This window comes from Mesoplodon mirus, assembly GCF_964341445.2.
Source record: "Mesoplodon mirus genome assembly, chromosome: 5".
Taxonomy (NCBI): Eukaryota; Metazoa; Chordata; class Mammalia; order Artiodactyla; family Ziphiidae; genus Mesoplodon; species Mesoplodon mirus.
Window position 1 is genome coordinate 35,888,052 of NC_138980.1, and position 27,394 is coordinate 35,915,445.

At 54.1% G+C, this 27,394-nt stretch overlaps 2 protein-coding genes across 2 annotated transcripts; one reads left to right on the forward strand and one right to left on the reverse strand.

Moving 5' to 3' along the window:
* Window positions 1-9,701: 9,701 nt before the first annotated feature.
* Window positions 9,702-13,458, forward strand: TNFAIP8L1 (TNF alpha induced protein 8 like 1). Its single transcript, XM_082623698.1, has one exon. The coding sequence runs from the start codon at window positions 9,760-9,762 to the stop codon at window positions 10,318-10,320; it is 561 nt and encodes a 186-aa protein (XP_082479824.1). The 5' UTR covers window positions 9,702-9,759; the 3' UTR covers window positions 10,321-13,458.
* A 103-nt stretch (window positions 13,459-13,561) lies between these two features.
* On the reverse strand, window positions 13,562-27,049 carry MYDGF (myeloid derived growth factor). Its single transcript, XM_082623699.1, has 6 exons — window positions 26,797-27,049; window positions 25,608-25,658; window positions 18,252-18,313; window positions 16,786-16,867; window positions 15,547-15,619; window positions 13,562-14,128 (listed from the first exon to the last, which is right to left on the reverse strand). The coding sequence occupies exons 1-6, from the start codon at window positions 26,974-26,976 to the stop codon at window positions 14,049-14,051; spliced, it is 528 nt and encodes a 175-aa protein (XP_082479825.1). The 5' UTR covers window positions 26,977-27,049; the 3' UTR covers window positions 13,562-14,048.
* Window positions 27,050-27,394: the final 345 nt, after the last annotated feature.

A 27,394-nucleotide genomic window follows, 5' to 3' on the forward strand; every position in this document is an offset into this window, starting at 1 on the left:
CTTTTCAAGGCTGCGTTCCAATAGGACATGAATGGGTGGGGCATGTGCCAATAAAACTTTATTTATTTATTTACAAAAACAGGCAGCAGGCCAGAATTTGCCACCCCTGATCTAACTTCAGGAAATGTCAATAATGAAAATTAAATTTTAAAGGGTGGCATGTCTCTAGCTGCTTCCTTGCGAATAGCACAAAAGCACCGAGGGAATATTCTCTCACTATTCAAAAACTGCCATCGGATTTGGCAAAGAAGTCGCTCACTTGGCTGATAAGTGAGTAAAATCCGAATTCTCCTTGTTCGTGTGAAAGAGACCCTCCAGCGACATCAGTGTCAGACTGTTCTCCTTTCTCCGTAGCAACTATAGATTGGCTACTGGTACCAGTTTGGCAAAACTCACCAAGAACACATAGTGAGCCTCGGCTGGGTGTGAAATTCACCCGTGCAAAATCCTTTCTTATGTCTGTAAGTTGCATGGGGCACATCCTTTATGTCAGGAACATTTATGGTAAACATATGTATGTACCTACATGCCTACATTTATTTTTCCTGGAAAGCTGGTGGCTAAGAATTTTCCAGTGCTTAGTGAATGGAGTGGGATGCAGCATTCATGGTGCACCCAGGGGGTGCACCTGGGAAGCAGGATCTTCTGCCCTGTGGAATCCCCATCACCCACACACCTAGCATCCAGGACTGGGAATGTGTGGGTTGAGGGCCACCCCAGCACACCTGTGACCTGGGTTGGATGGGGGGCCATGGGAGGAGTCTCCCCACCTGGGCCTCCCAGCTGGCAGGGCCTGGCAGAGGCCCTGAGACTGGACCATGCCTAGCCGTCCACCATCTGTGGCCAGTTTGGGAGCTGGAGTGTCCAAAATGGGGACGGGAACAAAGGTCAAAGTCAAAAAGACAAAGTGGGTGGGGCCTCCCTGGTGGCGCAGTGGTTGGGAGTCCGCCTGCCGATGCAGGGGATACGGGTTCGTGCCCCGGTCTGGGAGGATCCCATATGCCGCGGAGCGGCTGGGCCCGTGAGCCATGGCCGCTGGGCCTGCGCGTCCGGAGCCTGTGCTCCGCAGCGGGGGGAGGCCACAACAGTGAAAGGCCCGCATACCGCAAAAAAAAAAAAAAAAAAAAAAAAAAAGACAAAGTGGGGTTGGCAGAGGGTGAAAGTCTGAGTGTGGACAGAGGGCTGAGGTTCCGGGAAGAATGTGGGGTGCAGGGCAGCAATCAGCAGAGCCAGGGACTCAGTGGCTAGACACCCATTTCACAGATGGGAAAGTGCTTCCAGGGGCTGGGGCTTGTCTGAGGTCATGGAGGGGAGACTTCAGAGCTGTGGGAGGGCCTGGACAGTGGCCTCCTCGGGGGCTGTGGACCAGCCTCCAGTCTCCTCCCTGGCACTGTCCTGCCCCAGGGCCTGTGCACCAGCCATTCCCTCTGCCTGGCTCACCCTCCCCCAGACCCTGTCCTTCCAGTCCCAGCTCCAGGGGCTCCACCTCAGAGGGGCCCTCCTGACCACCCAGCCTAGGTCACCTGGCTGTCACTGCCCTCCCACCCCCGGGCCTTATCTGTCCCTGAAATTATCCTGTTTATTTCCACATTCACTGCTTCCTGGTGCCTCCCCCTTCCAGCAGGGGCAACACCTCTTAGGGGGCTGTTTTGGAAATTCAGAGGGCTTTTTTTTCCCTCCCACTTATGATAATAACAGGATATGCTACCATTTGGGGGGCAGGGACCAAGGCACTAGGCGTCTGGCCATGCTCAGGGCAGCCCCTGGCCCTCACAACGTCCTAATGTCCTGCCAGAAACAGAAACCGATGACTAGGGGTTTCAATATTCAGTGAATTTTCCTGAAATGCAACTCCTGGGTAAATCAAGGGAAGATGGAGCTCTTTTTTGATAGAAATTTGTAGCTATGTGTTCCCTGCCATGCCCTGTATGGGGCAAACCTCTGACAGATGCACTCCATCATTGAGTGCAGTGGGCCTGACCTTTTAAGGAGGAAAAAAAATTTTTAATACTTCTTTGTGTATTTATTTGGCTGCACCAGGTCTTAGTTGAGGCCCAAGGGATCTTCATTGCTGTATGTGGGATCTTTAGTTGTGGTATGTGGGATCTAGTTCCCTGGCCAGGGATTGAACCTGGGCCCCCTGCATTGGTAGTGCGGAGTCCCAACCACTGGACCACTGGGGAAGTCCCAGGAAAATTCTTTTTTAATCAAACATGTATTGAGCATGTACCATGTGCCTGGCCAGGTGGAAGTGACTTGCAAATCTCCACTTGTGTAATACTTTTCTTTTTTTAAAAAAATTAATTAATTTATTTATTTATTTATTTTTGGCTGCATTGTGTCTTCATTGCTGCGTGAGGGCTTCCTCTAGTTTCAGCGAGTGGGAGCTTCTCTTGTTGCGGAGCACAGGCTCTAGGTCCATGGGCTGCAGTAGTTGTGGCTCACAGGCTCAGCAGTTGTGGCGCATGGGCTTAGTTGCTCCATGGCACGTGGGATCTTCCCGGACCAGGGCTTGAACCCGTGTCCCCTGCATTGGCAGGCCGCTGCGCCACCAGGGAAGTCCCTGTAATCCTTTTATTTCTGTTTGTATTACTGCTTGGGCCAAATCCTGATTTTTACATTTTTAAATTTATTTAACTTTTTTTTTTTTGGCCGTGCTGCGCAGCATGTGGGATCTTAGTTCCCCGACCAGGGATCCAACCTGCACCCCCTGCGGTGGAAGCGGGGAGTCTTAACCAGTGGACTGTCAGGGAAGTCCCAATTTATTTAACGTTTTTAAAATGAGGCATATGGGGCTTCCCTGGTGGCGCAGTGGTTGAGAGTCTGCCTGCCGATGCAGGGGATGCGGGTTCGTGCCCCCGTCCGGGAAGATCCCACATGCCGCAGAGCGGCTGGGCCCGTGAGTCATGGCCTCTGAGCCTGCGCGTCTGGAGTCTATGCTCCGCAACGGGGGAGGCCACAACAGTGAGAGGCCCGCGTACCGGGAAAAAAAAAAAAAAAAAAAAAAGAGGCATAAAATAGAGAGTAAGGGGCACAAAGGTATAAACTATATATACTTGATATATATATACAGTAAGTGTTCAGCTTGATGACACAGAATTCACATATTATAAAATTCACTAAAGTGCTCACATTCCAGAACATTCTGCCACCCCCAAAAGAAATCCCATCCCCATTAGCAGTCACTGTCCATTCTCTGCTCCCCAGCCCCTGGAAACCACTAATTCACTTTCGGTCTGTGTGAATTTGCCTGTTCTGGACGGTTCCCATCAATGGAATCACACACAGTGGGTCCTTCTGTGTCTGGCTTCTCTCACTGAGCATTGTGTTCTCAAGATCCATCCACATTGTAGTTAGTGTCGGTGCTTCACTCATTTTTATGATTGAATAACATCCCAGTGTGTGGATGGACAATTCGTTTGTCCATTTATCTGTTGGTGGGCATTTGGGTTTTTTCCACTTTTTGGCTATTACGAATCATGCTGCTATGCCCATGTGTGTATACGTTTTTATGTGTACATATGTTTTCATCTCTTTGGGGTAGGTACTTAGGAGTATAACTGCTGGGTCATGTGGTAACTCTGTGTTTGTTTGAGGAACTGCCAAAAAGCTGTTTTCCACGGCGGCTGCACCACTTTCTATTCCTACCAGCCATGGATGAGGGGCTCCAGTTTCTCCCATCCTTGCCAGCCCTTTTGTCTGTCTTTTTGAAACGGCCATCCTAGTGGGGGTGAGGTGATATATCATGATGATTTTGACTTCTGTTTTCCTAGTAGCCAGTGATGTTGAGCATCTTTTCACTTGCTTATTGGCCATTTATATATCTTCCTTGGAGAAATGTTAGATTTTTTAAAAATCAAGATATAACTCACATACCATAAAATTTACCCTTTGAAAGTTTACAGTTTTCTGGGTTTTTGTGTATTCACATTCCTTTGTAACCATCCAGCTCGATGACTTTTTACGTTGTGTAGACCCAGATGGAGACACAGAACATGAAACATTCCAGGGACTTCCCTGGTGGTCCAGTGGTTAAGACTCTGTGCTTCCACTGACAGGGGAAATGGGTTTGAAAAAAAAATTTTTTTTAATTAAAAAATTAGGGGGCTTCCCTGGTGGCGCAGTGGTTAAGAGTCCGCCTGCTGATGCAGGGGACACGGGTTCGTGCCCCGGTCCGGGAAGATCCCACATACCGCAGAGCGGCTGGGCCCGTAAGCCATGGCCGCTGAGGCTGCGCGTCCGGAGCCTGTGCTCCGCAACGGGAGAGGCCACAACAGTGAGAGGCCCACATACCGCAAAAAAAAAAAAAAAAAAAATTAGGGACTTCCCTGGAGGTCCAGTGGTTAAGACTTCACCTTCCAATGCAGGAGGTGTGGGTTCGATCCTTGGTCGGGGAGCTAAGATCCCACATGCCTTGTGGCCAAAAAACCAAAACAGAAGCAATATTGTAACAAATTCAATAAAGACTTTAAAAATGGTCCACATCAAAAAAAAAAAAATCTTTAAAAAAATTTTTAATTAAAAAAAAAAACTCCAGAGCTCTTCCCTGTACAATCCCCCTCACCTTTATCACCACATATTAATTTAATTTAATTTAATTAATTTTATTTATTTATTTATTTTGTGGTACGCGGGCCTCTCACTGTTGTGGCCTCTCCCGTTGCGGAGCACAGGCTCCGGACGCGCAGGCTCAGCGGCCATGGCTCACGGGCCCAGCCGCTCTGCAGAATGTGGGATCTTCCCGGACCGGGGCACGAACCCGTGTCCCCTGCATCGGCAGGCGGACTCTCAACCACTGCGCCACCAGGGAAGCCCTTAATTTTATTTTTATACCAGCAGGTGGAGACAAACGGTACTGCCTGTGGATTCCATTTCAGGGAAATGGGGGCACCCAAATTCTTTTGTAATAAGGAGGTGGCATGGTGTCTAGAAGGCTGGGATCCCTTGGAAGGCAGGGACGGGATCTCTTTTGGTCACTGCTATGTCCCCAGTGCCTGGGACACAACTGGTGCTCCATAAATGCTCACTGAGCAACTGAATGAGTGTTCCAGCCGAGCCCTTGAAGCTTTATTGGGCTTTTCTGGCTTGTGATGATAGTGGGGTGATCTGGCATTTGGTGGGCAGGGGCCAGGGACACTGGCCGCTGAGCCCCTCTGCTGTCCCTGGCAAGGGCCTGCCCCAGAAAGGCTGCCGTGGTGCAGCCAGGACCCTGCTGGCTTGTCTGCCCTTGGACTTGGATGAGCGCAGCTGGCAGGAAGGAAGGCTGGGGTTTATTTTGGTCCCCAGCATGCTCCCCTGGGAGAGCAGTCATCTCCCTGTCTGGCTGCTTGGATGGAGGCGTTTCTGTTAGAACAATGGGTCAGGGGTGGGGGCGGGCGGGGGGGACTGCTGACCCATTGCAGCTGGGCTGGTCCAGGTGTCACAGGTCTGGGGACTGCCCCAAGGGGAGTAGGGGCAAGGAGTATGGAGGCCAAGCGGGAAGGCTGCAGCTGCCCCCGCCCCCCGCCCCTTTTCCTCTGTGCTTGGCAGGGTGGGTGTGGGGCAGTACTGCTGCTGAGGGCCCAGGCTCTTCCTGAAGCTGGTAAACAGGACAGGCTTCCCCTCTGAACCAACACGCCTGACCTCAGGACTTGCAGAGGGGAAGGTCAAGGCCCAGAAAGAGGCAGAACCCTGCCTGGGGTCACACAGCAACCAAAGAGGCAGAAAGACCTGGGCACCAGAGTCCTTGGGATTCAGGGAAAGGCCTTCTCCTCTCTGAGTCTCAATTTGTCCAGCTGTAAACTGGGGAGCTGGACCCAGGGAGTTGGGAGTTCCCCTCCGGGTTCCAATGTTTGCAGACATCCTTTCCCTCATACATTCAACAAATACTTACTGGGTGTCTGCTGGGTACCAGGCCCTGGGTTAGGGTTAGGAGACATGGCGTGAACAAGAAAGATGCAGGGGAATTCCCTGGCAGTCCAGTGGTTAGCACTCTGTGCTTCCACTGCAGGGGCCAGAGGTTTGATCCCTGGTTGGGGAACTAAGATCCCGCATGACCTGAGATGCGGCCAAAAAAAAAGATGCAGCCCCTACCCACACTTTCAGGCCCGGGAGATGGATACTGAAACCAAGGTACTCGGGGCCGTGATGGAGGATGCCCCGGGCACCAAGGGAGCCAAGGGGGCACCTGGCCCAGCCTGGGGCATCCAGAAGTCTTCCAGGAGGAGGTGACAGTAACTCTGAGACTTGAATGAGTTTACGGGATGAGTGATGGGTGGGGGAGGGGTCTAGGTAGACGGAATGGAATAGAACGTTCTAGAGAAACAGAGGTGAGAGGGCATCCTGGAAGCATAGTTATTCCTTGCTGCTGCTCTTTTTTTTCCAGAGAACATCACAGAGAAATAGGTCTCTACATTCAGGGAGCTGAATGGCATAGAGCTTGAAGGTCAGAAGTCCAGGCAGTGGCATCCAGCCTCTTGCCTGGGGAAACCTCACAGCCTGGGGGACACTCAGGTTGGCCACAAGCTTCTGCCCTAGGATGGAGGTAGTTCTCCCTCCTTACAGCCACCATCCTCCATTTTACAGATGGGGAAATTGAGGCACGGGGCAGTTATGTTGCTTGACCAAGAGGTTAGAGCCAGGAGCAGGCCCTAAATTTCAGGGCTAGTTTTGTCATGGGGGACAGCCCCCCAAGACTCAGGGCAACTCGCAGGAGTCAGCTGGGGAAGGCAGAGAGCATAGGGGTGCAGAGGTGGTGGGGGCAGGCAGTCCCTGTGTTGCTGTGTGGCCTTGGGGAAATGGCTCAGCCTCTCTGAGCCTGTGTAATTTCTTCTGCAACCGGGCAACCAGCTGAATACAACACCAGGCTTAAGTGATGAAATGGGCACACACCGCTGCTCAGGGCCTGCCATGCGGTGCTGAGTCACCCGCACCCCCGCTCTGCCCCAGCCTGTGTACAGGGTCTGGGGCTGGTGTGGGAGCAGGGAAGACTGGGTCATTCATCTCCAGGCCCGTCCTGACCTCTGACCTCTGTGGGCAGGGAGAGGGCGGCCGAGGCTTGGGACTTCTCCTGGGGTCTGAGCTCACACACAGATGGGCTTTGTCGGGGTTCCTGTGGCTGAGTGGGCACCCACGTGGCATTTCTGGTCTGGCTGGCCTGAGGCTGGGGTCGGGGTGGATTCCCACCAGAGCCTGGGGCAGCAGCGGGTCAGGGCTGGGGGTGGGTCTCAGGCTCCCTCATTCATTTGGCAGATGTTTCCGGAGCCTCCAAAAACACAGCAGTTAAAGAATCAGGCCCATTACCTCCTCCGTGGCCTGCGGTGAGGCAGACCACGGAAGAAGCAAAGCCAGCAGGGCAGAGCAGTGATGAGGGATGCCTGGGGTGCTCTGTGGCTCAGAGAAGGTGCCTCACTGTCAGTTTGGCTGTTTGGGGGTGGCTTCCTAGAGGAGGGGGTGTCCAGGCTGAGCTGAGGGATGAACCTGCGAGGGCAAGAGGCAGGGGCTTAGGGGCCAGGGCTTTTGGGGGATGTATATGCGTCCACCAGAGAAGAGGCAGGGGTTTGGGGGCCAAGGTGTTGGGGGATGTATAGGAGCTCACCAGGGAAGATGCAGGGGCCAGAATGAGGTGTGGGCTTTGGTCCTGAGAGCCATGAGGAGCTGCCAGCTGGTTCTTACAAGGAAAGGGCTAAGCCCAGATGTGCAATGTAGGAAGAATTCTGGCACTGCAGGAAGGAGGTGGTGGGAAGGGGAGCCTCCAGAGCCTGGGGGATCTGGAAGACTGCCATGCAGGAAGGACAAAAGGAGACAGACATAAGGGACAAACAGAGGTCCAGGCTTCTGCGGCTGGAGGCCTGGTTAGTGTTCTCCCAGAGAGCCAGCCTGCCATTCACCTTGGCCACCTCCCTGGCCCTTTCCTGGGCGGAAGCTGATGCAAGTCAATATTTCTGTATCAGAGCAATCAGCAGAGTGATGCGTTTCTAGAAACCCCACAAATGGCCCTGGGGAGCCCCCACCCAGGTCACTGCCCCCTGACTCATTCAGGGCCTGACTAAGGTCTCAGGATGTCCGTTGTAAACTCAAGGGGGTGAGGAGGCCAGGAGGATTGGTACCTAGGCTTCTCCACCCTGAACAGCCCAGGGGCTGGGCTGGGACCCTGTCTCATGGAGCTGCAGGATGAAGGGAATGATAAGCTGGACCCTCCCTGTGATAACTCACCTTGAGCCCCTTCTCAACTCAGAGCAAGGATACAGTGGGTTTGCAGGGCTGGTACCAGGGACCACAAGTAGTGGGATTCAGAAGGCCCTGCCCATTAATTTCCAAAATATACAAACAGTACATACAACTCAATAACCGAAAAACAACCCAATCAAAAAATGGGCAGAAGACTACATAGACATTTCTCCAAAGAAAACACAGAGATGGCCAACAGGTAACATGAAAAGATGCTCATCATTGCTAATTATTAGAGAAACGCAAATCAAAACTACAATGAGGTATCTCCTTACACTGGTCAGAATGGGCATTATTAAAAAGTCTACAAATAACAAATGCTAGAGAGGGTGTGGAGAAAAGAGAACCCTCCTACACTATTAGTGGGAATGTAAATTGTTGCAGCCACTATGGAGAACAGTATAGAGGTTCCTCAAAAACTAAAAATAGTGTTGCCATATGATCCAGCAATCCCACTCCTGGGCATATATCCAGACAAAACTCTAATTCGAAAAGATACATACACCCCAATGTTCACAGCAGCACTATTTTCAACAGCCAAGATATAGAAACAACCTAAATGTCCATCGACGGATGAATGGATAAATAAGATGTGGTACATATATACAATGGAATATTACTCAGCCATGAAAAAGAATGAAATAATGCCATTTGCAGCAACATGGATGGACCTAGAGATTCTCATACTAAGAGGAGTAAGTCAAAAAGAAAGACAAATACCATATGATAAAACCTGTATGTGGAATCTAAAACAGGACACCAATGAAGTTAGCTACCAAACAGAAGCAGATTCACAGACATAGAGAACAGACTTGTGTTTGCCAAGGGGGAGGGTGGGTAGGGGAAGGAAGGATTGGGAGTTTGGGATTAGCAGATGCAAATGAGTATATACAGAATGGATAAACAACAAGGTCCTATGGTATAGCACAGGGAACTAGATTCAGTATCCTGTAATAAACCATAACAGAAGGCCCTGCCCAGATTTCAACATTACACATTAATTCCTTTGACTTTTTTTTAGAAACAAATTCCCTTAGGGTCCCTTGGGTCATCATCTCTTCAGTGTGAATGCTATATTTTAAACGAGCTTTTCCTAAAAATAGCTTTTGCTATTTTTTTCACAAGTTTCTGCCGTTCTGTGCTCTTTCTACTTGGAATTTCCCTCCTCTAGGCCTTGGAGCATGGGGATCTTTCCCGCCTGGGATGCCCTCCCCATTTTCTCACCTGTCCCTTCCTCCAGGAGGTCAGCCTCGGCCCTCTTGATCTGCTGGGGTTCCCGTGCTATGTGGGCTCTTGCAGCTTCCCGGATGGCAGCACTTGCTGTGTTCCCGGGGGCTCGCTGGCCGGCTCTGTACACCCAGTCCTGGCACACACAGTAGGTCTGTGGAATGGGCACGCAGGCTCCCCTGGAGATAGGCTGGTGGCGTGTGCCCATTTCCCGGATTGGGAAGACAGTGGTCGCCAACGTTAGCGGCCCGCCCAGGCAAGCCCCTGGCAGCCGGGCCGTGCGGGCTGACGGCGGGTCTGTGTCCCCACCCCCACGCAGGGCGGATGGACACCTTCAGCACCAAAAGCCTGGCACTCCAGGCCCAGAAGAAGCTCCTGAGCAAGATGGCATCCAGGGCGGTGGCGGCCGCGTTCATCGACGACACCAGCAGCGAGGTGCTGGACGAGCTGTACCGCGCCACCAAGGAGTTCACCCGCAGCCGCAAGGAGGCCCAGAAGGTGGTCAAGAACCTGGTCAAGGTGGCCGTGAAGCTGGGCGTCCTGCTCCGCAGCGGGCAGCTGGGCGGCGAGGAGCTGGCGCGGCTGCAGCGCTTCCGGCAGCAGGCGCGCCGCCTGGCCATGACCGCCGTCAGCTTCCACCAGGTGGACTTCACCTTCGACCGGCGCGTCCTGGCCGCCGCCCTGCTCGAGTGCCGGGACCTGCTGCACCAGGCGGCGGGCGCGCACCTGACCGCCAAGTCCCACGGCCGCATCAACCACGTGTTCGGCCACTTGGCTGACTGCGACTTCCTCGCCGCGCTCTACGGCCCGGCTGAGCCCTACCGCTCCCACCTGCGCAGGATCTGCGAGGGTCTCACCCGGCTGCTGGACGAGGAGAGCATATGACCTCCGACCTGACCTCCGACCTCCTCGTTCCGGCTTCCCGCTGGGGGCGGGGCTTGCGAGGGGGTTTTTAACCTCTTTTCTCCCAGTCTGACTCTGGCCAAAACCAGCGCCCCCAACGCACACACAGACACACACACACACGCGCGCCCGTCTCTGCAGCTCTAAGGACCCAGGGCACCTCTCCTCCGGCCCAGTCTCCGTGGGGAGAGGAACTCAGCGTGGAGCCCAGCACGGCCTGCGCCAGCGGCCTCCCGGGGCACCTGGAGACCACTGCCTGCTCTGGCGCACCGTCTGCACAATAACCCTTGAGCCACCGGTCTGAACCCCTCAAATCACTTGGTGTCTCTGACAGCTGGCGGCTTCCCACTTCATCATGTTGCCTGGGCTTTTGCATTCCCGCAGAGAGGGTCGTGGGGAACCAGGAGAAAGGGAGTGTTACACAGTGAGCTGTTCCCCCGCCCCAAGTTCCTCGAAGTCCTAAGCCCCAGGGCCTCTGAATATGACCTTATTTAGAAATAGGGTGATTGCAGATGTAATTAGTTGAGTTCATACTGGAGCGAGGGTGGCTAATCCACTCTGAGTGGCGTGCTTATGAGAAGGGGACATTTGGACACAGACTCAGAGGACAATGCTATATGAAGGTGGCGGTAGAGACTGGGGGGAGGTGTCTGCACGACAAGGAACACCAAAGACTGCCAGCCACCCCCAGAAGCTGGGAGAGAGCCTGGAGCAGCCCTCAGAGGGAACGCCCCGCCGACCCCTTGATCTCAGGCCTCCAGAGGTGAGAGCGAACAAGCTTCTGTTGTTTCAGCCTCCCAGGCTGGGGTACTTTGTTCCGCAGACCAGGAAATGGGCCCTGGGAGCCACGCGAGGGCCGCGGTGGGTGCAGGTGTGTCAGTGAGGACGCCTCCTCCCTCTGGTTGGCATCGTGGCCCAGACTCCCACGTGGGAGAGGAACGGAGTGTGCCCCCCATGCAGGGCGTCAGGGGAAAGCTGTCTGAGATGCGTGCATGTTTTTAAATGATGATTTCATATTTGGAAAACAAACAATTGTTTTTATAAGACAGGCCTCAGAAACAAAGCTCAACAACTCTTGGCTTTGGCGACGCTGGTGCGGCGATTCTTAACTTGGGGCGTGGATGGACACGTTGGGGTGTGGGAGTGTATTTGTGATTTGTCAGAAGTGGGCATGGGTTTTAAAAGACTGCGAAACCCGGCTGCAGGCCTGGCCATGTCAGGGCTGGGAAGGTTATTTTGGGCACTCAGGGGGGAGTGGGGGAACGATGTCTATTTTTGCAGAACCTGGTCTGTTTAGGGAAAAGACTGCCAACAGGAGGCCTGCAGGCCTTATTAGGCAAGAAGATGGGTTTGCTTAGCCCCCTCCAGTGTTTGAGACATTTGGAATTAGTTGCCAACACTTAAAACCAAGGAAATTGCACGTCCCGATCTTGATCTTGGCGTTTCTCTAGAAAACGCGCCTGCACTGCCCAGTGGTGAAGATGCATAGAGGTTGCCCGTCTTTGCTTTGCCACAGTCCCCACCACTCCCTTTTGCCTCTCCACGGCACGCGGGGCTGGCTGATAGATTAGGACCCCAGATTCAGGGCAGCGTTTCTCTGTTTGGTTTCTGCTGCTCTGAAAAAGTCAAAGGCTTTCACTCAGGAGCCAGCTGTTCCTACCTCTGCCCTCCACTTCCAAGGCAAACTTTCCCTCTTATCTTGGGTCAAAAGACATCTTCAAATGAACAATCGTGCATTTTGATTACGCTGAGAAGCCCCACATGAAATCCTCTGCCCTCTGCTCTGCAGGCATATATCCATGTGATAAGGCTTTGTACCTGTCTGGACTCTTTTCATACACTTGAGATTTAATTTTAAAAAACCAAAGAGCGCTACAAAACTATGTAAATAAAAGCATCTGACAGTTTGCTCTCACCCACCTAGGGTTTTTGCTTTTTGAATCAAGGTTGCACATAAACGTCACACACCCACAGCCTGCTGGCAGGTTTGATTCCCGCTGCGTTGGATGACAGACTAGCAGACTAGCAGGGGTGGCAGAGCTTGGCTTCTGCAGCCCAAGCAGGGCTCAGTCCAGCTCCTCATCATGACCAAAGGTCCTGGGGCCGGGTGGCTTCGCTCACCAGAAAGCTCCATAAAGGCACACGCACACATCACATGGAGTAAAGGGGAAGCTTCTCTGTGTCCAGAGGTGCCCTACTGTGTCCCAGCACATTGCACCTACCGCTCTGCATCCCTGCTGGTGCCCAGTACTTGGAAGTGGTAAGTGACTCGAGGCTGACCACAGGAGAATCAATATCCCTCTCAGCCAGGGTCTGGCCCTCACACACCTCAGGGCCCAGGGTGCACCATCGTCTCCGCCTGTGTCCAGCTGCCTGGTTTTTGCAGGAGGCCCTGGGCAATCATCTCCTGGGCCCTGTTGAGAACTGCAGGTCGCCGTGCTCGGTGGAGCGAGCCTCCCCGAGGACGTGTGTGCCTCCAGAGCTGCTCACGAGGTGTGGTGCAGATCGTGTGCGCTTGACCACTGAGGCTGCTGGTGCCCCGCCCCTGCCCCGAGTACCGTGGGCCCAAGGTCCCCTTCAGTGATTCTGAGAACAGCTGTTCATCTTGCTTGCGCCTCTCTCTGGAGCCATTCCTACACCAGCACCACTGAGGCCCCAGGGCAGGTGGGGTCACAGCAGCACCGGGCTCCTGGGTGGCATGAGGGAGGGCCAGGTGAGTGACAGGGACAGAGAGGCCTCAGTCGACCCGACTTGGTGATTCTGATCAAGGACCCGCTTCATGGCCACATGGTTTCTTTCCTCAGTCAGAGGTCAGGGTGACAGTCCAGTGGGAGTCAGACTCCCAGGCCCTGCTGTTGGGAGACCAGGCTCCCCTGAGTGGCTGAGGCCTTTGGGGATATCGTTATTTTGGTTTGCTTGCGGGTTTTTGTTTCTTTTTTAAAGTCACCGAGCTGCAATCCGACCTCAAAAAAAAAATAAGCAGAGCCAACCACAGGATGCAGAAGAGCAGGTCTGCCCTGGAGCGCTCACCCTCTGCTGGGCGTGGCCACATGGGCTCGGCGAGGTCCAGCTGCCTCAGGACCCGCACGTCTGTGCCTGCAGAAAAGTCCCTGTGCCCAGGGTGATGCAGCTAACCCGTCTCCAGCAGCGAAGGGAAGTAGGGGCCCCCAGCCCCACGTGCCCAGCCAGGTGGGCACCAGCGCCAGATGCCAAGACTGTGTGGTTACTTTTTAACTGTCTTATTTATTTAAATATGAAAGAACATTTCACTTCTGCCCAGTTAGTCTGAAAGTTGGTCCCCTAGGGGATGACAAGAAAACAGTTGGCTTAGGGTCAGAGAGCAGCAGGATGGCTCTCCCCAGGAGCATCTCGGAGCCTGGCCTGATCCAGGGGAGACGTTGCTGGCTTCAGAAAAGCTGTGACCCCTGTGAGCCCCACCTTGTGCCCTGACGCCTCTTCTGATAAGAAGAGCAGTGGGTCTCAGAGCCACACTCCTCATGGGGAGGGGAAGGTGGGAGCCAGGAGAGTCCTGGCCCTCCGGACTCTGCCTTGGGGCCTCAGCTGCCCTGCGAAGCCCTCTGAACGGGGCAACATCAGCCTGGGCAGAAAATTAACAGCCCCCACCCCCCGAGAAAACAAGTACTGGGCACTCATGGGGCCCAGCTCCTTCAGCGGAGATGAGGAAAAGCCGCCCTCAAAGGGGCTCCTGGTCACAGCTCACTGCGTATCGCCTTGGCCACGATCACCAGCTTGGACAGCTCAGCCTTGAAGGCCCCGGGCCTGTGGGACACTGCAAAAGAAGAAACCCTTGGTCAGCCCTTGCCTCCGCAAATCCTCCGGGTCCTGAGCCGGGTGTGGGCAACGATGGGAGCAGGGCAAGGCAGGGGAGCAGTCTCCAAGTGGACTCCACAGGGAAAGGCCCCTGGCCCTGGATGTCTTACGGGTGAGGGGTAGGAGAAAGGCAGGGAGGCTGTGGGCCTGTCCTGAGAGCAGTGGGAGGCCATGGGAGATGTCGACGTGGGAAGAGCCGTGGTCATTTTTGCCACACTGAGAATGGCTGGGGTTTGGAGGTTTGCACTGGCAAACTTGTCTGACGCTCTTCAGGCAGGGTCAGGGAACCTGGCTGCCCCCCGCTCTGCACACCCAGCCTGCCCCCCACTCCCTGTCCATCCTCACCATCTATGGTCCCTGGGGCTCAGGGTCTGCAGCAACCCCATCCCCTCTGTCCTTGATCTCCACTCTAAATGGGCCCCTGCCCCCACCTGGAGGACCTGCGGGCAGGTCGGGCCTCCTTCCAGGCCCTCCTAAAAGCCCCGCTCGTGCCGCCCACTCCCCTCCCTTCCTCTCCCCTCCCCTCTGGTGCCTGGTGACGTCCACGGCCACATGGGTTCCTCACCTCATCTCTCTCCCGTCCTTCAGGACCCTCGGGGCCCCCCGACTCGGCTCAGCCCCGCGTTCACTGTCTCACTCACTCGTCCCCCCACTTGCTCTCGCACGCTGAGCCCCAACTCGGGTGCCTACCGCCCCTCTTTCTGCTCGGCATCTGGCCTGCATGGCTACAGCTGAATGGGGTCAGAGGCCATGGGGGTCTCGGGGCCCCAGGAGGTGACCCCCGCCTCCCGTGTCATGCATGCACAAGGTCCCGACTGTGCTGCCTGAAGCTGTCACGGAGCCCAGGACGGCCAGGCTGTGTCGGCGTCAGACCCCGCGGCCCCCTGCTCCCTGGCCTCCTATGGAGCTGAGTGTCCCAGGACGCAGCTCTCCGAGGACAGACTCTCATGCTCTCCGTTCTCTGCTAGGGATTGGGCAAGTGTGCCTGCCACCTGTGAGCGAAGGGTGGTTTCTACATTTTCAAATAGCTTTAAGAAAAATCAAAGGAAAAATGGCATCCTGTGATATGGGAAAGTGCTATGACATTCACAGTTCAGTGTTCACGAAATAAAGTTTTATTAGAAGGCAGCCACCCCCATTCACTGACTAGTGGCTTATGGCTGACTTTGCCTTATGTGGACTGGGTCGAGTTGTTTCAAAGGGGACCCCAAAGCTGAAAATATTTACTAGGTGGCCCTTTGCGGAAGCTGTTTAGGGATGGCAGCCTCCTCTCACCACAGGGCCCCTGGATCGCCCTCTAGCGGGGGTCTTGTCCCCTCTCTCGCCCCCTCCCTGCTTGAGAACCTAGATTCCAGCTCCACAAACCCCTCTACGTACCTGCTGTTTTGGTCACTTCAAATTCCTCGTCTTTCAGGGGCACATCACTCTCTCTTTCAAAAGCAGCTTTCGACTGAAAGGGAACAAGTGGAAACTTTTCTAATAAGGAAGGAACACGGCTCGCTTTGCTTTGCAGAGCAGCAGAGACTAGAGCTGCATGCTTCTGCTGGAGCCGCGAGATGCTTTTTTAAGCACATAAAAGAGAATCCAGCAGAAGCAGTGGGTTAATCCACTTAAGAGATTGTCAACTAGCTTAAAACTTCATGCCTTCCCTGCAAATTGAAGGGAATTTTTTTTAGTTAATTTATGGAAATGACACTAGCATGGCAGTCTCTTGCATGTAATTTTTAAACAGCAGAATTGTGTCTTTTTCAAATCAGTAAAAATTTAGAGTTTCAAAGTAAGAAGGGACCCCAGAGAGCGATTAGTTAACAGTCTGATGGACAGTCTGATGTGTCATTGGAGCGGCCACAGTCCCCATTATACAATCAGACCCTTGCTGGGGTTGCTGGGAGGGAATTTTGTAGATGTGACAGAGGCTCATCCTGAGGTGACTCTAAGTAAAAGAGATTATCCTCGGGGATCTGGGTGGGCCTGATTCAATCGGGGGAGGGCCTTCAGGGCAGAGCTGAGGCTTCCCTGGAGGAAACCCCCAAAGCCAGGCTCCCACAGTGGAAGCCGATTCCTGGCAGTGAATCTCTTAAGGCCTGTCTCCTACTGGTTCTGCTTCTTGGACTGATAAGGTGATTTTCAAACTGTTTCTAACCCAGATGGAGAAGCAGGGGTGGGCTCTGCAGAGTGGCTGGGCTCTGGAGGGGCCGTGGGGGTCAGGAGCGCAGCAGAAGGTGCTGGCTGGGCTGTGAACCACAGGTCACTGGAGCAAGGGGTGTGGGGCCCTCCCGACACCAATGAGCCGCCCACCTGCCCCCTGGGCCAACTTCCGCCCTTGCTGCCCCTGTCCCAGGGCTGAGCCCCCTTGCCCCCGACTTCCTGTTGGCTTTGCCAGCAGGGGGCACTGGTGGGAGGCCGGCGGGCCTTACAGGAGGGAGGCCAGGTGTCTCTGGGGGTCAGCCGGGTTTCCCTCTGGGCACCGTAACCCCGGCCCCCCGCGCCTCCAGGCCTCCCTCTAAGGGCTTGGTGTCCACCTCCTCATTCCCCCACCCCGCACCCCCGGGGTCTCCAAGTTGCAGTCCATGGTGGCCCAGCCAGGCGGCCACCCCATGTGCAGGTGACACTCACGTAGGCCATGCCGTACTCGATCTCAGCACCCCGCACCTCCACCTTGAACTGCGTAAAGTACAGGTAGGACTTGCCTTGGGGCCTGCGAAGAAAGGTCGGGCGACGGGGTCAGCCCAGGGCTGCGTGCCCCCCCGCTCTCCAAGGTGGGATCTGCTGCCAGGCATTTCTGGGAAGGACGGATGGGGCGCCCTCAATATGATCCACTCTTTCCTCTTTGCCAGGATGCTCTTCCGGCTCGTTGATGGACAAGCCTCTTTCCCCTTCTGGGTAGGAGCTGTTCTAGAACAGGGCCTCTCACATCCACTCACAGAACACTTCTCATCCAGTGGACAACATCCCAGGTGTGCACTAGGGGTGAGGCCGGGCCACATCCCGGGGGTGGGAAGTATGGGGGTCAACTAGGAACAGCAGGGTGTCTGGGGCTGAGCGTGTCCTTGGGGGGCCGCTGGGTGGTCAGCTAAGAGGCTGTGCGGGCTGAGGACCCCGCTTTGAGCCAGTGAGGCCTGGGTCTGTCTGTGCCCAGGTGGAGGGCTGGTGCTCACGAGTCTGTGTGAGACGGTGGTCTACTGGCGGGGGGATGCAGCCCTGATTACTAACCTGTAATTAGGGAGCCCCCCACTCCGGCTCCTTGCCTCTGGGATGCTTCTCTCTGAGGCTGGGAAGGGGCACAGACAGGGTCTCCCCTCTCAGCGGGGCTGGCAGTAGCATGTTGAGGACGCAGGGCTTCTGCCCCCACGAGAAGCTCCCCAACAATACTTGGTACTAAAGTGCCTGCGGTTTGTACCGCATCGAGCAGGAGACGGGGATTCTGCACCAACGCCTGCAAGCGTGTTCTTTAACTAAATGTTGCTGTCGCTGCTCTCTAACGTGTCCCGCTTCTTGATCCGTCGTCCCCTATGATCTGTCCCCATCTGACCCCGGTCCCATAAGGGTGAGGACGCGGCTGGGACTTCTATGTTAGGCGCGTGGCAAATGCTTGAGAAATCTGTTCTGCTCGGGCGACACATTCCAGGCCGTGAGGCCCAGGGGAGAAGGGCCAGGAATTGGTGAAGCTCCATCACCCTCCTCCCCGTCAGAGGGCCCAGCACCCCGTTCTCGGGCTCATGGAGCTGGGCTCCAGGAAGTGGGATTACGAGAAGGGTGGGCACGGCGGGAGATGAAGCCCTTGAGCAAGGAATGTGACTGAGGTGACCATGAAGGGGGTGGCGTCTGGGGAGCCCGGCCCCGCTCCCGGGGCTGCGGCCACTGCCTACACACCACCTCCCAGTCCCCCCCACCGCCCCCTCTCAGCCTCAGTGTCAACGTGCTTCCCTGGGAAGCCCTCCTTGCCCTCAAGTCCCAAACAGGATGGCACCCCCTCTCCCGCCTGCGACCCTCCAGGGGCGCAGGACGCCGTCAGTATGGGTACCGCCCAGAGCGAAGGTGTCTCGTCCGGGAGGAGATCCCACCACCGCACTCTCGCTCACCTCCAGATGGTGCAGGTGAAGTGCTGGTGGTCTTCGCTGGTCCCCAGACTCATCTGCCACTTCTGGGGAGAGAGGACAGGCAGGTCAGTCCAGGACACACAGCCTCGCCATCATTGTATGTCTGTCCAAGCCCACGGCACACACCACACCAGGAGTGAACCCTGATGGCAACTCTGGACTTGGGGTGATGACGGGTCCGTGTAGGTTCATCAATGACTGTCACAAAAGTCCCACTCTGGTGGGCGATGGTTGGGGGGCAGGGGTATACAGGAAATCTCTGTGCCTTCCGCTCCATTTTGCTGTAAAAAATAAAGTCTATTGGGAAAGATAACAAAAATAAAAGAAGGAAAGACAATACACCCATGCTTGCTTGCATAAGCATAGAGCAATCCTCAGAGAAGATGCAAGATTTTAATAACCCCGGTTACATGTAGGACGTGGGTGGGAACTGGGCCAACAGAAGGCGCTGGAGAGCTTTTTATGTTTTTTTCTTTTTGAATGACGTGTGTTAGCTTTTTTATTTTTATTTTTTTTAGCCACACAGCATGCGGGATGTTAGTTCCCCAACCAGGGATCGAATCCATGCCCCTGCAGTGGAAGCGTGGAGTCCTAACCACTGGACCGCCAGGGAAGTCCCTGTGTTAGGTTTTTAAAAACATTATATTAAAAAAAAAATTGTTCTGTGGGGCTTCCCTGGTGGCGCAGTGGTTGAGAGTCCGCCTGCCGATGTAGGGGACACGGGTTCGTGCCCCAGTCCGGGAAGATCCCACATGCCGTGGAGCAGCTGGGCCCGTGAGCCATGGCCGCTGAGCCTGCGCGTCCAGAGCCTGTGGTCCGCAACGGGAGAGGCCACAGCGGTGAGAGGCCCACGTTACCGCTAAAAAAAAAAAAAAAATTTTTTTTTAATGGTTCCAAAACACACCACTACCAGTTTATTCTCATTTTCAGGGCCTCTGAAAACCCGGCCAAACGCAAGGTCTGGTGACCTACGGCGTTTTTGCATTTTGCTAGGAAAATGAGTGTCCCGTCCTCTCCTGAAAGTAAAGGTGGACTCCGATTGCTGATCATCTGGTTAAATGCCAGAGCTTTTCCATTAATAGAAATAAGGCCATTTGTATGTTAATTATAATGGGAGTAAATGGTGACTTGGAAGTCTTTTGCCTGCAGCATGAAGGTAGAAGCCAATTACTCAGGGCAGGCATGGCAAGGGGACCTGCCCAACACATTTATTTTCTATTTAAAAACTCCTGCCCAAGGCTCCAGGCCTCTGAGCACCCGGAAACAGTTTTACGCTGTGAAATATATCTGGGATGGTTTTCCATAGCTCTTAAAAGATTCATGAAAGTGAGGCTTCTTTTAAAAAAAAAATATTTATTTATTTGTTTGTTTGTTTGGCTGTGCCGGGTCTTAGTTGGCATGCATGCGGGATCTAGTTCCTCGACCAGGGATCGGACCTGGACCCCCCGGCATTGGGAGCTTGAAGTCTTAACCACTGGACCACCAGGGAAGTCCCGAGGCAAACATTTAAACATTTTTTTTTTATTATGAACGCAAACAAAATTAAAACCAAGAGCTTCTTAGCAATAGGGTCAACATCCCTCTGAGTGGTCTTGTTATATGAACTTGACCTTGGTCTCGAGGCCGCAGGCTGGGGTGGTGCCCTTGGTAAGGCTCAGGTTTTGGCATCAGACACTCACACGGGGGTGTGTTCTGGGGCAGCCTGTTCAGCCCGAGCCTCTGTGACCTTCTCTGCGAGGCTAGGGAGCTCAGGATCTAAGTGGCCGGGTGTAATCGAGGACAGGTAATTGGTAACCACTATTATTTATTATTAGGAGACAAGTAACAGATGGTGAAATGGACCCATTTCAGTGTCTGTTCTATGAGTTTTGACAAATGCACACACTGTGTATCCACCGCCCAGTCAAGACACAGATCAGTTCCATCTTCCCAGTTATCTCTCCTCCATCCCCCCGGAGTCAACCCCTTCCTGCAAATTCCCAGTAACCATTGATCTGCTCTGTCCGCATAGTTGTGCCTTTGCAAAACGCCACCTGAGTGGAATCACACAGGACATGGTCTCCTGTGCCGGTCAGTCTCACTCAGCCTAATGAATATCAGATTCACCCATGTGGCTACATGTATATCAATAATTCACTTACCTTTAACAGCTTTATTGAGAAAGAGTTTACATAACATACAATATGGGGCTTCCCTGGTGGCACAGTGGTTAAGAATCCTCCTGCCAATGCAGGGGACGTGGGTGGGTTCAAGCCCTGGTCTGGGAAGATCCCACGTGCCGCGGAGCAACTAAGCCCGCGTGCCACAACTACTGAGCCCGTACGCCTAGAGCCTGTGCTCCACAACAATGAGAAGCCTGCGCACCACAATGAGGAGTAGGCCCCGCCTGCCACAACTAGAGAAAGCCCGCGCGCAGCAACGAAGACCCAACGCAGCCAAAAATAAATAAATAAATTTATATTAAAAAATAAAACATGTATAGACGATATGCTCTTTTAAAGTGCATGCTTTAATGCTTCCTAGTGTATTCAGAGCTGTGCAACCATCACCTGTATCTAGTTCTCATCACCCCCCAAAGAAGTCCCGTTCCCATGAGCAGGCACACCCCCATCTCCTCCCCCAGCCCAACAACCACGAACCCACTCTCTGTGTCTGTGGATTTGCCTGTTCTGGACGTTTCCCATCAATGGAATCACACACTCTGGGTCCTTCTGTGTCTGGTTTCTCTCACTGAGCATCGTGTTCTCAGGGTCTATCCACGTTGTAGCGAGTGTCAGTGCTTCTCTCCTTTTTATGGCTGAGTGATGCGCCCGTGTGTGAAGGGACCACATTGTGTTTATCCATCATCAGCTGGGGGACACTTGGGTTGTTTCCACTTTTTGGCTATTATGAATCAGGCTGCTATGAACATTCACATACAAGCTTAGTGTGGACATAAGTTTTCATTTCTAACGGGGAGATACTGAGGATCGGAAGCATGGGGTCGTTTGTTTAACTTGATGAGAAAGGGCCAGTCTTCCCAAGGGGCCGCATTCCCGCCAACCTTGGACGAGCTCTCTGGCTGCTCAGGATCCTGGCCGGCGCTGAGATGATGAATAACCCTGTGCCTGCTGTCACCCGGCACCAGCCAGCCTCTCAGGTGACCCTCTGGAGAAACGAACCACTGTCAAAGCAGCCTGGCCTCCGGCTCTCCCCAAGCCCAGCCTGCATCCCGGGCCCCCTGGGAGCCCAGACCACAGACCCATTTCCCCTCTGTTGACGATGGCTCTAGAGAAGCGCCACTTGGGCCTCTGGGGCTTCCGTTCCAGCTGCTCCGATGGGCATCTTGGCAGGGCCCCCAAGTATGGTCAAGCAGATCCCGGAGAACATCTTGGACGGCCCCTGCACGTTTGCTGAGAATCCGGCCGGCTGTTTGCTCCTAAGCGGGCGGCAGGCCAGCAGCCAGAGAGCCCATGGGTCACACCGTTGGGTTCACGCAGCTCTGCAGTCGGCCCGTGGTGTCTGATGATCACAGTTCTAGGCTGGTGCTGCCAGAACAAGTCAGTGCTGGACATGTCTGCTGTGCTCTTAGGTGTTTCTTGAGGATGAATCAATCCCCTCATCCGAAACGGGAGAATCAAGCCCCATACTGGTTTTAGAATCTGTGACCCAGCCACCTTTCCAAGAGTGAGCCTAGCTCTCTCCCCCAACGCTGCAGTGGACTGTCCATCCCAAGGGTCCCGTTAGGGAGGCGCGGGCGTTCTTTTCCGAGCTGCTGGTGATGCGGGGCGTGTCCTGGTTCAGGGCGGCAGTCAGGGGCCTGCGCCTTGGGGACCTTGGTCACGTCCCAGCTGGGGGAGCCAGGGCAGTCTTCAGCCTCTGGGCCACCGTGTCCTCGTGTGTGAGGCGGGGATAAGGACAGCCTCCTGGAGTTCTGAAGAGGAAAGGAGATGTGTATCTGTCTCAGCACATTGCGGGCCGCCCGACAAACACCAAGGCGATGGTGCTATCACAATTTTATTGTATAATGAATTGACCATCTACACAACAAAGGAGGCATGGAAAGGGCTGACTGGGGGAGGAAGGCGCTTTGGGATGGATCTGGAGCTCGTGGCAGGGCACGGCTGGACCAAGGGGCCTGGACCAAGGGAGAATGTTCCACCACTTGTCACCATCCCACAGTGGAGTGGACCACCTGGAGAAGCAGCAAGGCCTGGAGGTGGCCAAGGAAGGGGCGGATGATCGCAGGACGCCTGCTGTCCTGGAGGCAGGGGGAAGGGCGGCGATGCTTCCCAGCAGAGCTGCCACCCCCTGGTGACACTGCTGGGAAGGGTGTCACCAGGCGTTTGCTACATTTTGTTAAAATACTGTTGCTGGGGGACTTCCCTGGCGGTCCAGTGGTTAGGACTCCGCACTTCCAATGCAGGGGGTGCCGGTTCAATCCCTGGTCAGGGAACTAAGGTCCCACATGCTACGTGGTGTGGCCAAAAAAATAAATAAATGAAATAAAATACTGTTGCTCAGAATCATTTACTTTTACTTACAAACTGGAAATATCCAAAATAAGGAGTGCATTTCATGTCACTCTTGCCCAGTGGTTTTCACTTGGGGACCCTTTTGTCCCCCAGCGCACAGTGGGTGGGGTGGCTGCTGGCATCGAGTGGGTGGGGGCCAGGGAGGCTGCCCAGGATGGCCCCCCACAGAGAGCGACCCCACCTCTAAAGTCAGCAGTGCCCGGTGGAGCGGGCAGACTCACTCTCACCCTTTTTTGTTTTTTTTTTTGTTTTCAGCCGCACTGCCCAGCTTGCAGGATCTTAGTTCCCTGACCAGGGATCGAACCTGGGGCCACGGCAGTGACAGTGCCGAGTCCTAACCACTGGACCCAGGGAACTCCCACTCTTGCCCATTTTAATGTGCTGCCCTGAGTCGGGGAGTGGAGGGGGGAAGAGATGGACTCAGAACCAGGATGCTGGGAGGGGCAGGCACGTGGCAGGCAAACAGGGAGCAGTCCCCAGGCAGCCTCCATCTCTGGGACTCTCTGTTGTTAGGGGACACAGTGCCATAGACTCTTCTGGAAGGACAGCAGTGTTCCCTACAGTCTGAGGGTTGGGGAGGAAAGCACAATTTAGGGGTACAAAAGATGCTTTACACTGACTTTCGCAGTGACAATTAATTCTTCCTTTTCAATTATCTTTCATTCTTTTTAACAATCACGAGGAGAAAGTCTGTTTTGTGTCTCTTCTCAAACACGTGTGCTGCCCTCCCTTCAGACAGAACCAAGCGGCGGTGTCTAGCCAAAATTTAACAACAGTATTTTATCCTCAGAGTATTTATCTGTAATGGTGCATTACTGGCCGTAACAGTAATCTATTGCTGTGTGTATTCGTTTCCTGGGGCTGCTGGAACAAATCACCACAAATTTGGTAGCTTACAGCTGAAATCTGTTCTCTCACAGTCTGGAGGCCAGCAGTCCAAAATCAAGGTGTGGGCAAGGGCCGTGTTCCCTCTGGAGACCCCAGGGGAGAATCCTTCCTACATCTTCCAGTTTCTGGTGGCTCCAGGTGTCCCGTGGCTTGTGGCCACATCACTCCACCTCTGCCTCCATCTTCACATGGCCTTTTCCTCTGCGTGTCTTCTTTTTATCAAATCTCCCATGTGTGTCTCTTATAAGGATGTGTGCCACTGGATTTAGGGCTCACCCGGGTAATCCAGGATAATCTATTCATCTCAAGATCTTTAACTTAATTTTATCTACAAAGACTTTTTCTAAAAAGTCACAGGTTCAAAGCATTAGGATGTGGACATATATTTATGGGGGGGCCTCATTCAACTCTACACTGTGTGAAAAATTACCACAAATTTAGTAGCATTAAAAGCTGTGCCGGACTTCCCTGGTGGCGCAGTGGTTAAGAACCCACCTGCCAATGCAGTGGACAAGGGTTCAAGCCCTGGTCCGGGAAGATCCAACGTGCCACAGAGCAACTCAGCTCATGTGTCACAACTGCTGAGCCTGCGCTCTAGAGCCCACAAGCCACAACTACTGAGCCCACGTGCCACAACTCCTGAAGTCCGCGCCTAGAGCCCGTGCTCCTCAAGAGAAGCCACCGCAATGAGAAGCCTGCGTACGCAATGAAGAGTAGCCCCTGCCCGCCGCAACTAGAGAAAGCCCGTGCGCGGCAACAAAGACCTGACGCAGCCAAAAAAAAAAAAAAAAAAAAAAAAAAAAAAAATATATATATATATATATATATAAATAAACAAATTTAAAAAAAAAAAAAAAAAAAAAGCAATGCCCATTCATTAGCTCACAATTCTGTAGGTTAGAAGTCCAGGCGTGGTGGGGCTGGGTCCTTTGCTCAGTCTCATAAGCTGACAGCAAAGTGTCAGCCAGATTGCATTCCCACCTGGAGCTCTGGGTTCTCTTCCAACTCATGTGGTTGCAGCAGAATTCATTCCTTGCAGTTGGAGGACTGAAGCCCTCCTTTCCTTGCTGCCAGCTGGGGGCCGCTCTCAGCTCCTGGAGGCCACATCCTCCCTCCCACGTGGTCCCTCAAAGCCAGCTGTGGTGCACTAAGTCCTTCTCATGCTTCGAATCTCTCTTACCTCTTCTTCTGCCTCCAGCTGGAGAAAACAGCCAGCAAGGAACTAGGGACCTCAGTTTCACACCAAAAGGGACTGAATTCTGCTAACAACTGGAATGTGTCTGGACGAGGGTTCTCCCCAGAGCCTGCAGGTGAACACCCAGCCCAGCTGACACCTTGAGTGTCACTTTGTGAAGCATCCAGCTGAGCCGACCGGGACTTCTGACCTCCAGAACCGTGGGATAATAAATGGGTGTTGTTTTAAGCTGCTCAGTCTGTGATAATTTGTTACTCAGCACAGAAAATGAACACAAGACCCTTAATAGAGACTAATGGGAATGGCAGAGTCACACCTCATGTCCCTCCTTCTGTCCAGACATTTGTTCACTCCGTGGAATTATGAATGGAATCTGCCGTCATTATGTAACTTAAGCACTGTCTTTTATGGGTTAGGTAAGAATAGTCTGATGTCCAGTGTCCCCTAGAGAGCACCTCTGTATGACAATGGATATTGTCATACTAAACCACGTAGAATTTTTTTTTTTTTTTTTTTTTTTTTTCGGTACGCGGGCCTCTCACTGTTGTGGCCTCTCCCGTTGCGGAGCACAGGCTCTGGACGCGCAGGCTCAGCGGCCATGGCCCACGGGCCCAGCCGCTCCACGGCATGTGGGATCTTCCCGGACCGGGGCACGAACCCGTGTCCCCTGCATCGGCAGGCGGACTCTCAACCACTGCGCCACCAGGGAAGCCCAACCACGTAGAATTTTGAACAACTCACCTCATTGGTCCCTCCTTGAGATGCGTAGGTGAACACACAGGTATATTTGTCCTAGAGAATGGAAGGAAAAAAAAGTCTCGGTAGGAGATAATCGTTAGTCCTTGAAGTACAGGGTCTCAGGATGTCCTTCTGAGATCCAGAATCAAGAAAATCCTGCTTTTGAGTATCTGCACTCAGAGAAAGGAGGTGGAGCCAGATTCCTCTGGCCGATGTCCCTGGAGGCCAGCCCTGCAAGGCCTTCCAGTGTCTGCAGATCTGGAACTCCCGCACCTGTCTCCCTACTTGGGAGATCCTGGGTAAGGACAAACAACCCAGATGGCTTCTGGGGGATGAAGAACAGGAAGGGGGAGGTCACACCCCCCTCCAGCACCCACCCGTCTAGGAACATGAACTTCGGAAGCAGGGGCACCTAGAGGCCCATCTCTGCTCCGCTGTGGACCTTGGACAAGTGCAAAGCTTTCTGAGTCTCTGTTTCTTCATCTTTAAAATGGGCCTCACATAAAGAATTTGGCACAATATCCTTTGGTTATAAGGAAGTACTCAACAAATACTGATGATTGATATCGTTGTTACAGGCAGGGAAAAGGAGACTGGGAGAGGAAGCGACTTCTCCAATAAGCTAGGGACGGGCTAGACTAGACCCAGGCCTGCTACCTCCAGGTAAGGAGGGCCTGGCCCCACATTTCAATGAAAAAGACGGGGGGACTTTGTGCAATGGAAGGAAAGAGCAACGCCTGTCCATTTCCTCCCTGGTCAGAGCTACAGCGGGACGACCTTCTGCAGGCCCTGGAGGCATATGCCCATCAGCCTCCAGCTCCCCTCTCCCCATCTCTGGGCCCGTCCTGCCCTCCAAAAGCGAGGGAGTCACCTGGGTCTGGGGGATAGGGCTGCTTGGGCACGCTGGGCATGAGACAGGAATTAGGGACGAGGCTAGTGACCCAGCCTTCCCAAAGCCACCAGTTCCCAGGAGCCCCGCCCCCGTTCTTAGTTCTGTCAGGCCTCGCTACCAAGTCCCGCCCTCCATCCTCAGGCCCTACCCTCGCCGGTCCGCGACCCCTCAGGCCCCGCCCCCTCCGGTTCGTTTCCCCCCCCTCCCCCAAGACCCCGCCCCGCCGGTCCGCGCCCCCTCCCCAGGCCCTGCCCCCGCCTGCACCATTGCTCAAGTCCCCGGGGTGACTGAGGCACATACCCCAGGGCCCACGTTCTGGGAGAAGGAGTGCACCACGCCGCCGGGCCGCACGTCAAAGGCCACCGTCGTGGGCTCAGACACCGTCCGTGCCGGCCTCAGCGCCACGGCCACCAGGAGCAGCGCGGCCCAGAATCTCACGGCGCCGCCGCCGCCATTCCTTCTTCTGCTGGGCGCCGCCATCTTGGGATCAGGTTCGCTGGGTAGGGACGACAGACGGAATGCTGCGAGGGACAAGTGGGGCCTCCGCCGGAGGCGCCGTCGGCGTCGACACGACCACGTGATCCGGAGCGCCCCGCCCCTCCGGCCCGGGCCGCCATCTTGGGGCGGGGCTTGGAAGTACAGCGAGGGTCTTGCGGTGCGTGAAATTGGAACAGGTTCCTTGGTTTAGGGTCCATTCGTCCCTCACTAGGCAAGTGATTGACCCTTCAGCTCCCCCAGTTCGTACATGTAGAAGGAGTGAAGGAAATAAAAGATCACCACTAATATTCAGATTAATACATGTAGGCAGAATGAGGGAAATCACAGATCACCGCTGAGCAAACACCTCATGATTGTTACAGCCAAGATCCGTGGATCGCTGCTAAAAACTGGTGGGGGA

Coding starts and splice junctions, on each gene's coding strand:
- TNFAIP8L1 (XM_082623698.1), top strand. CDS start 9,760: ATGGACACCTTCAGCACCAAAAGCCTGGCACTCCAGGCCCAGAAGAAG.
- MYDGF (XM_082623699.1), bottom strand. CDS start 26,976: ATGGCGGCGCCCAGCAGAAGAAGGAATGGCGGCGGCGGCGCCGTGAGA. Junction 18,314..25,607: donor CTCAAGGAGGGACCAATGAG/GTGAGTTGTTCA, acceptor CTCTCTCCCCAG/AAGTGGCAGATGAGTCTGGG. Junction 15,620..16,785: donor TCGAGTACGGCATGGCCTAC/GTGAGTGTCACC, acceptor GTTCCCTTTCAG/TCGAAAGCTGCTTTTGAAAG.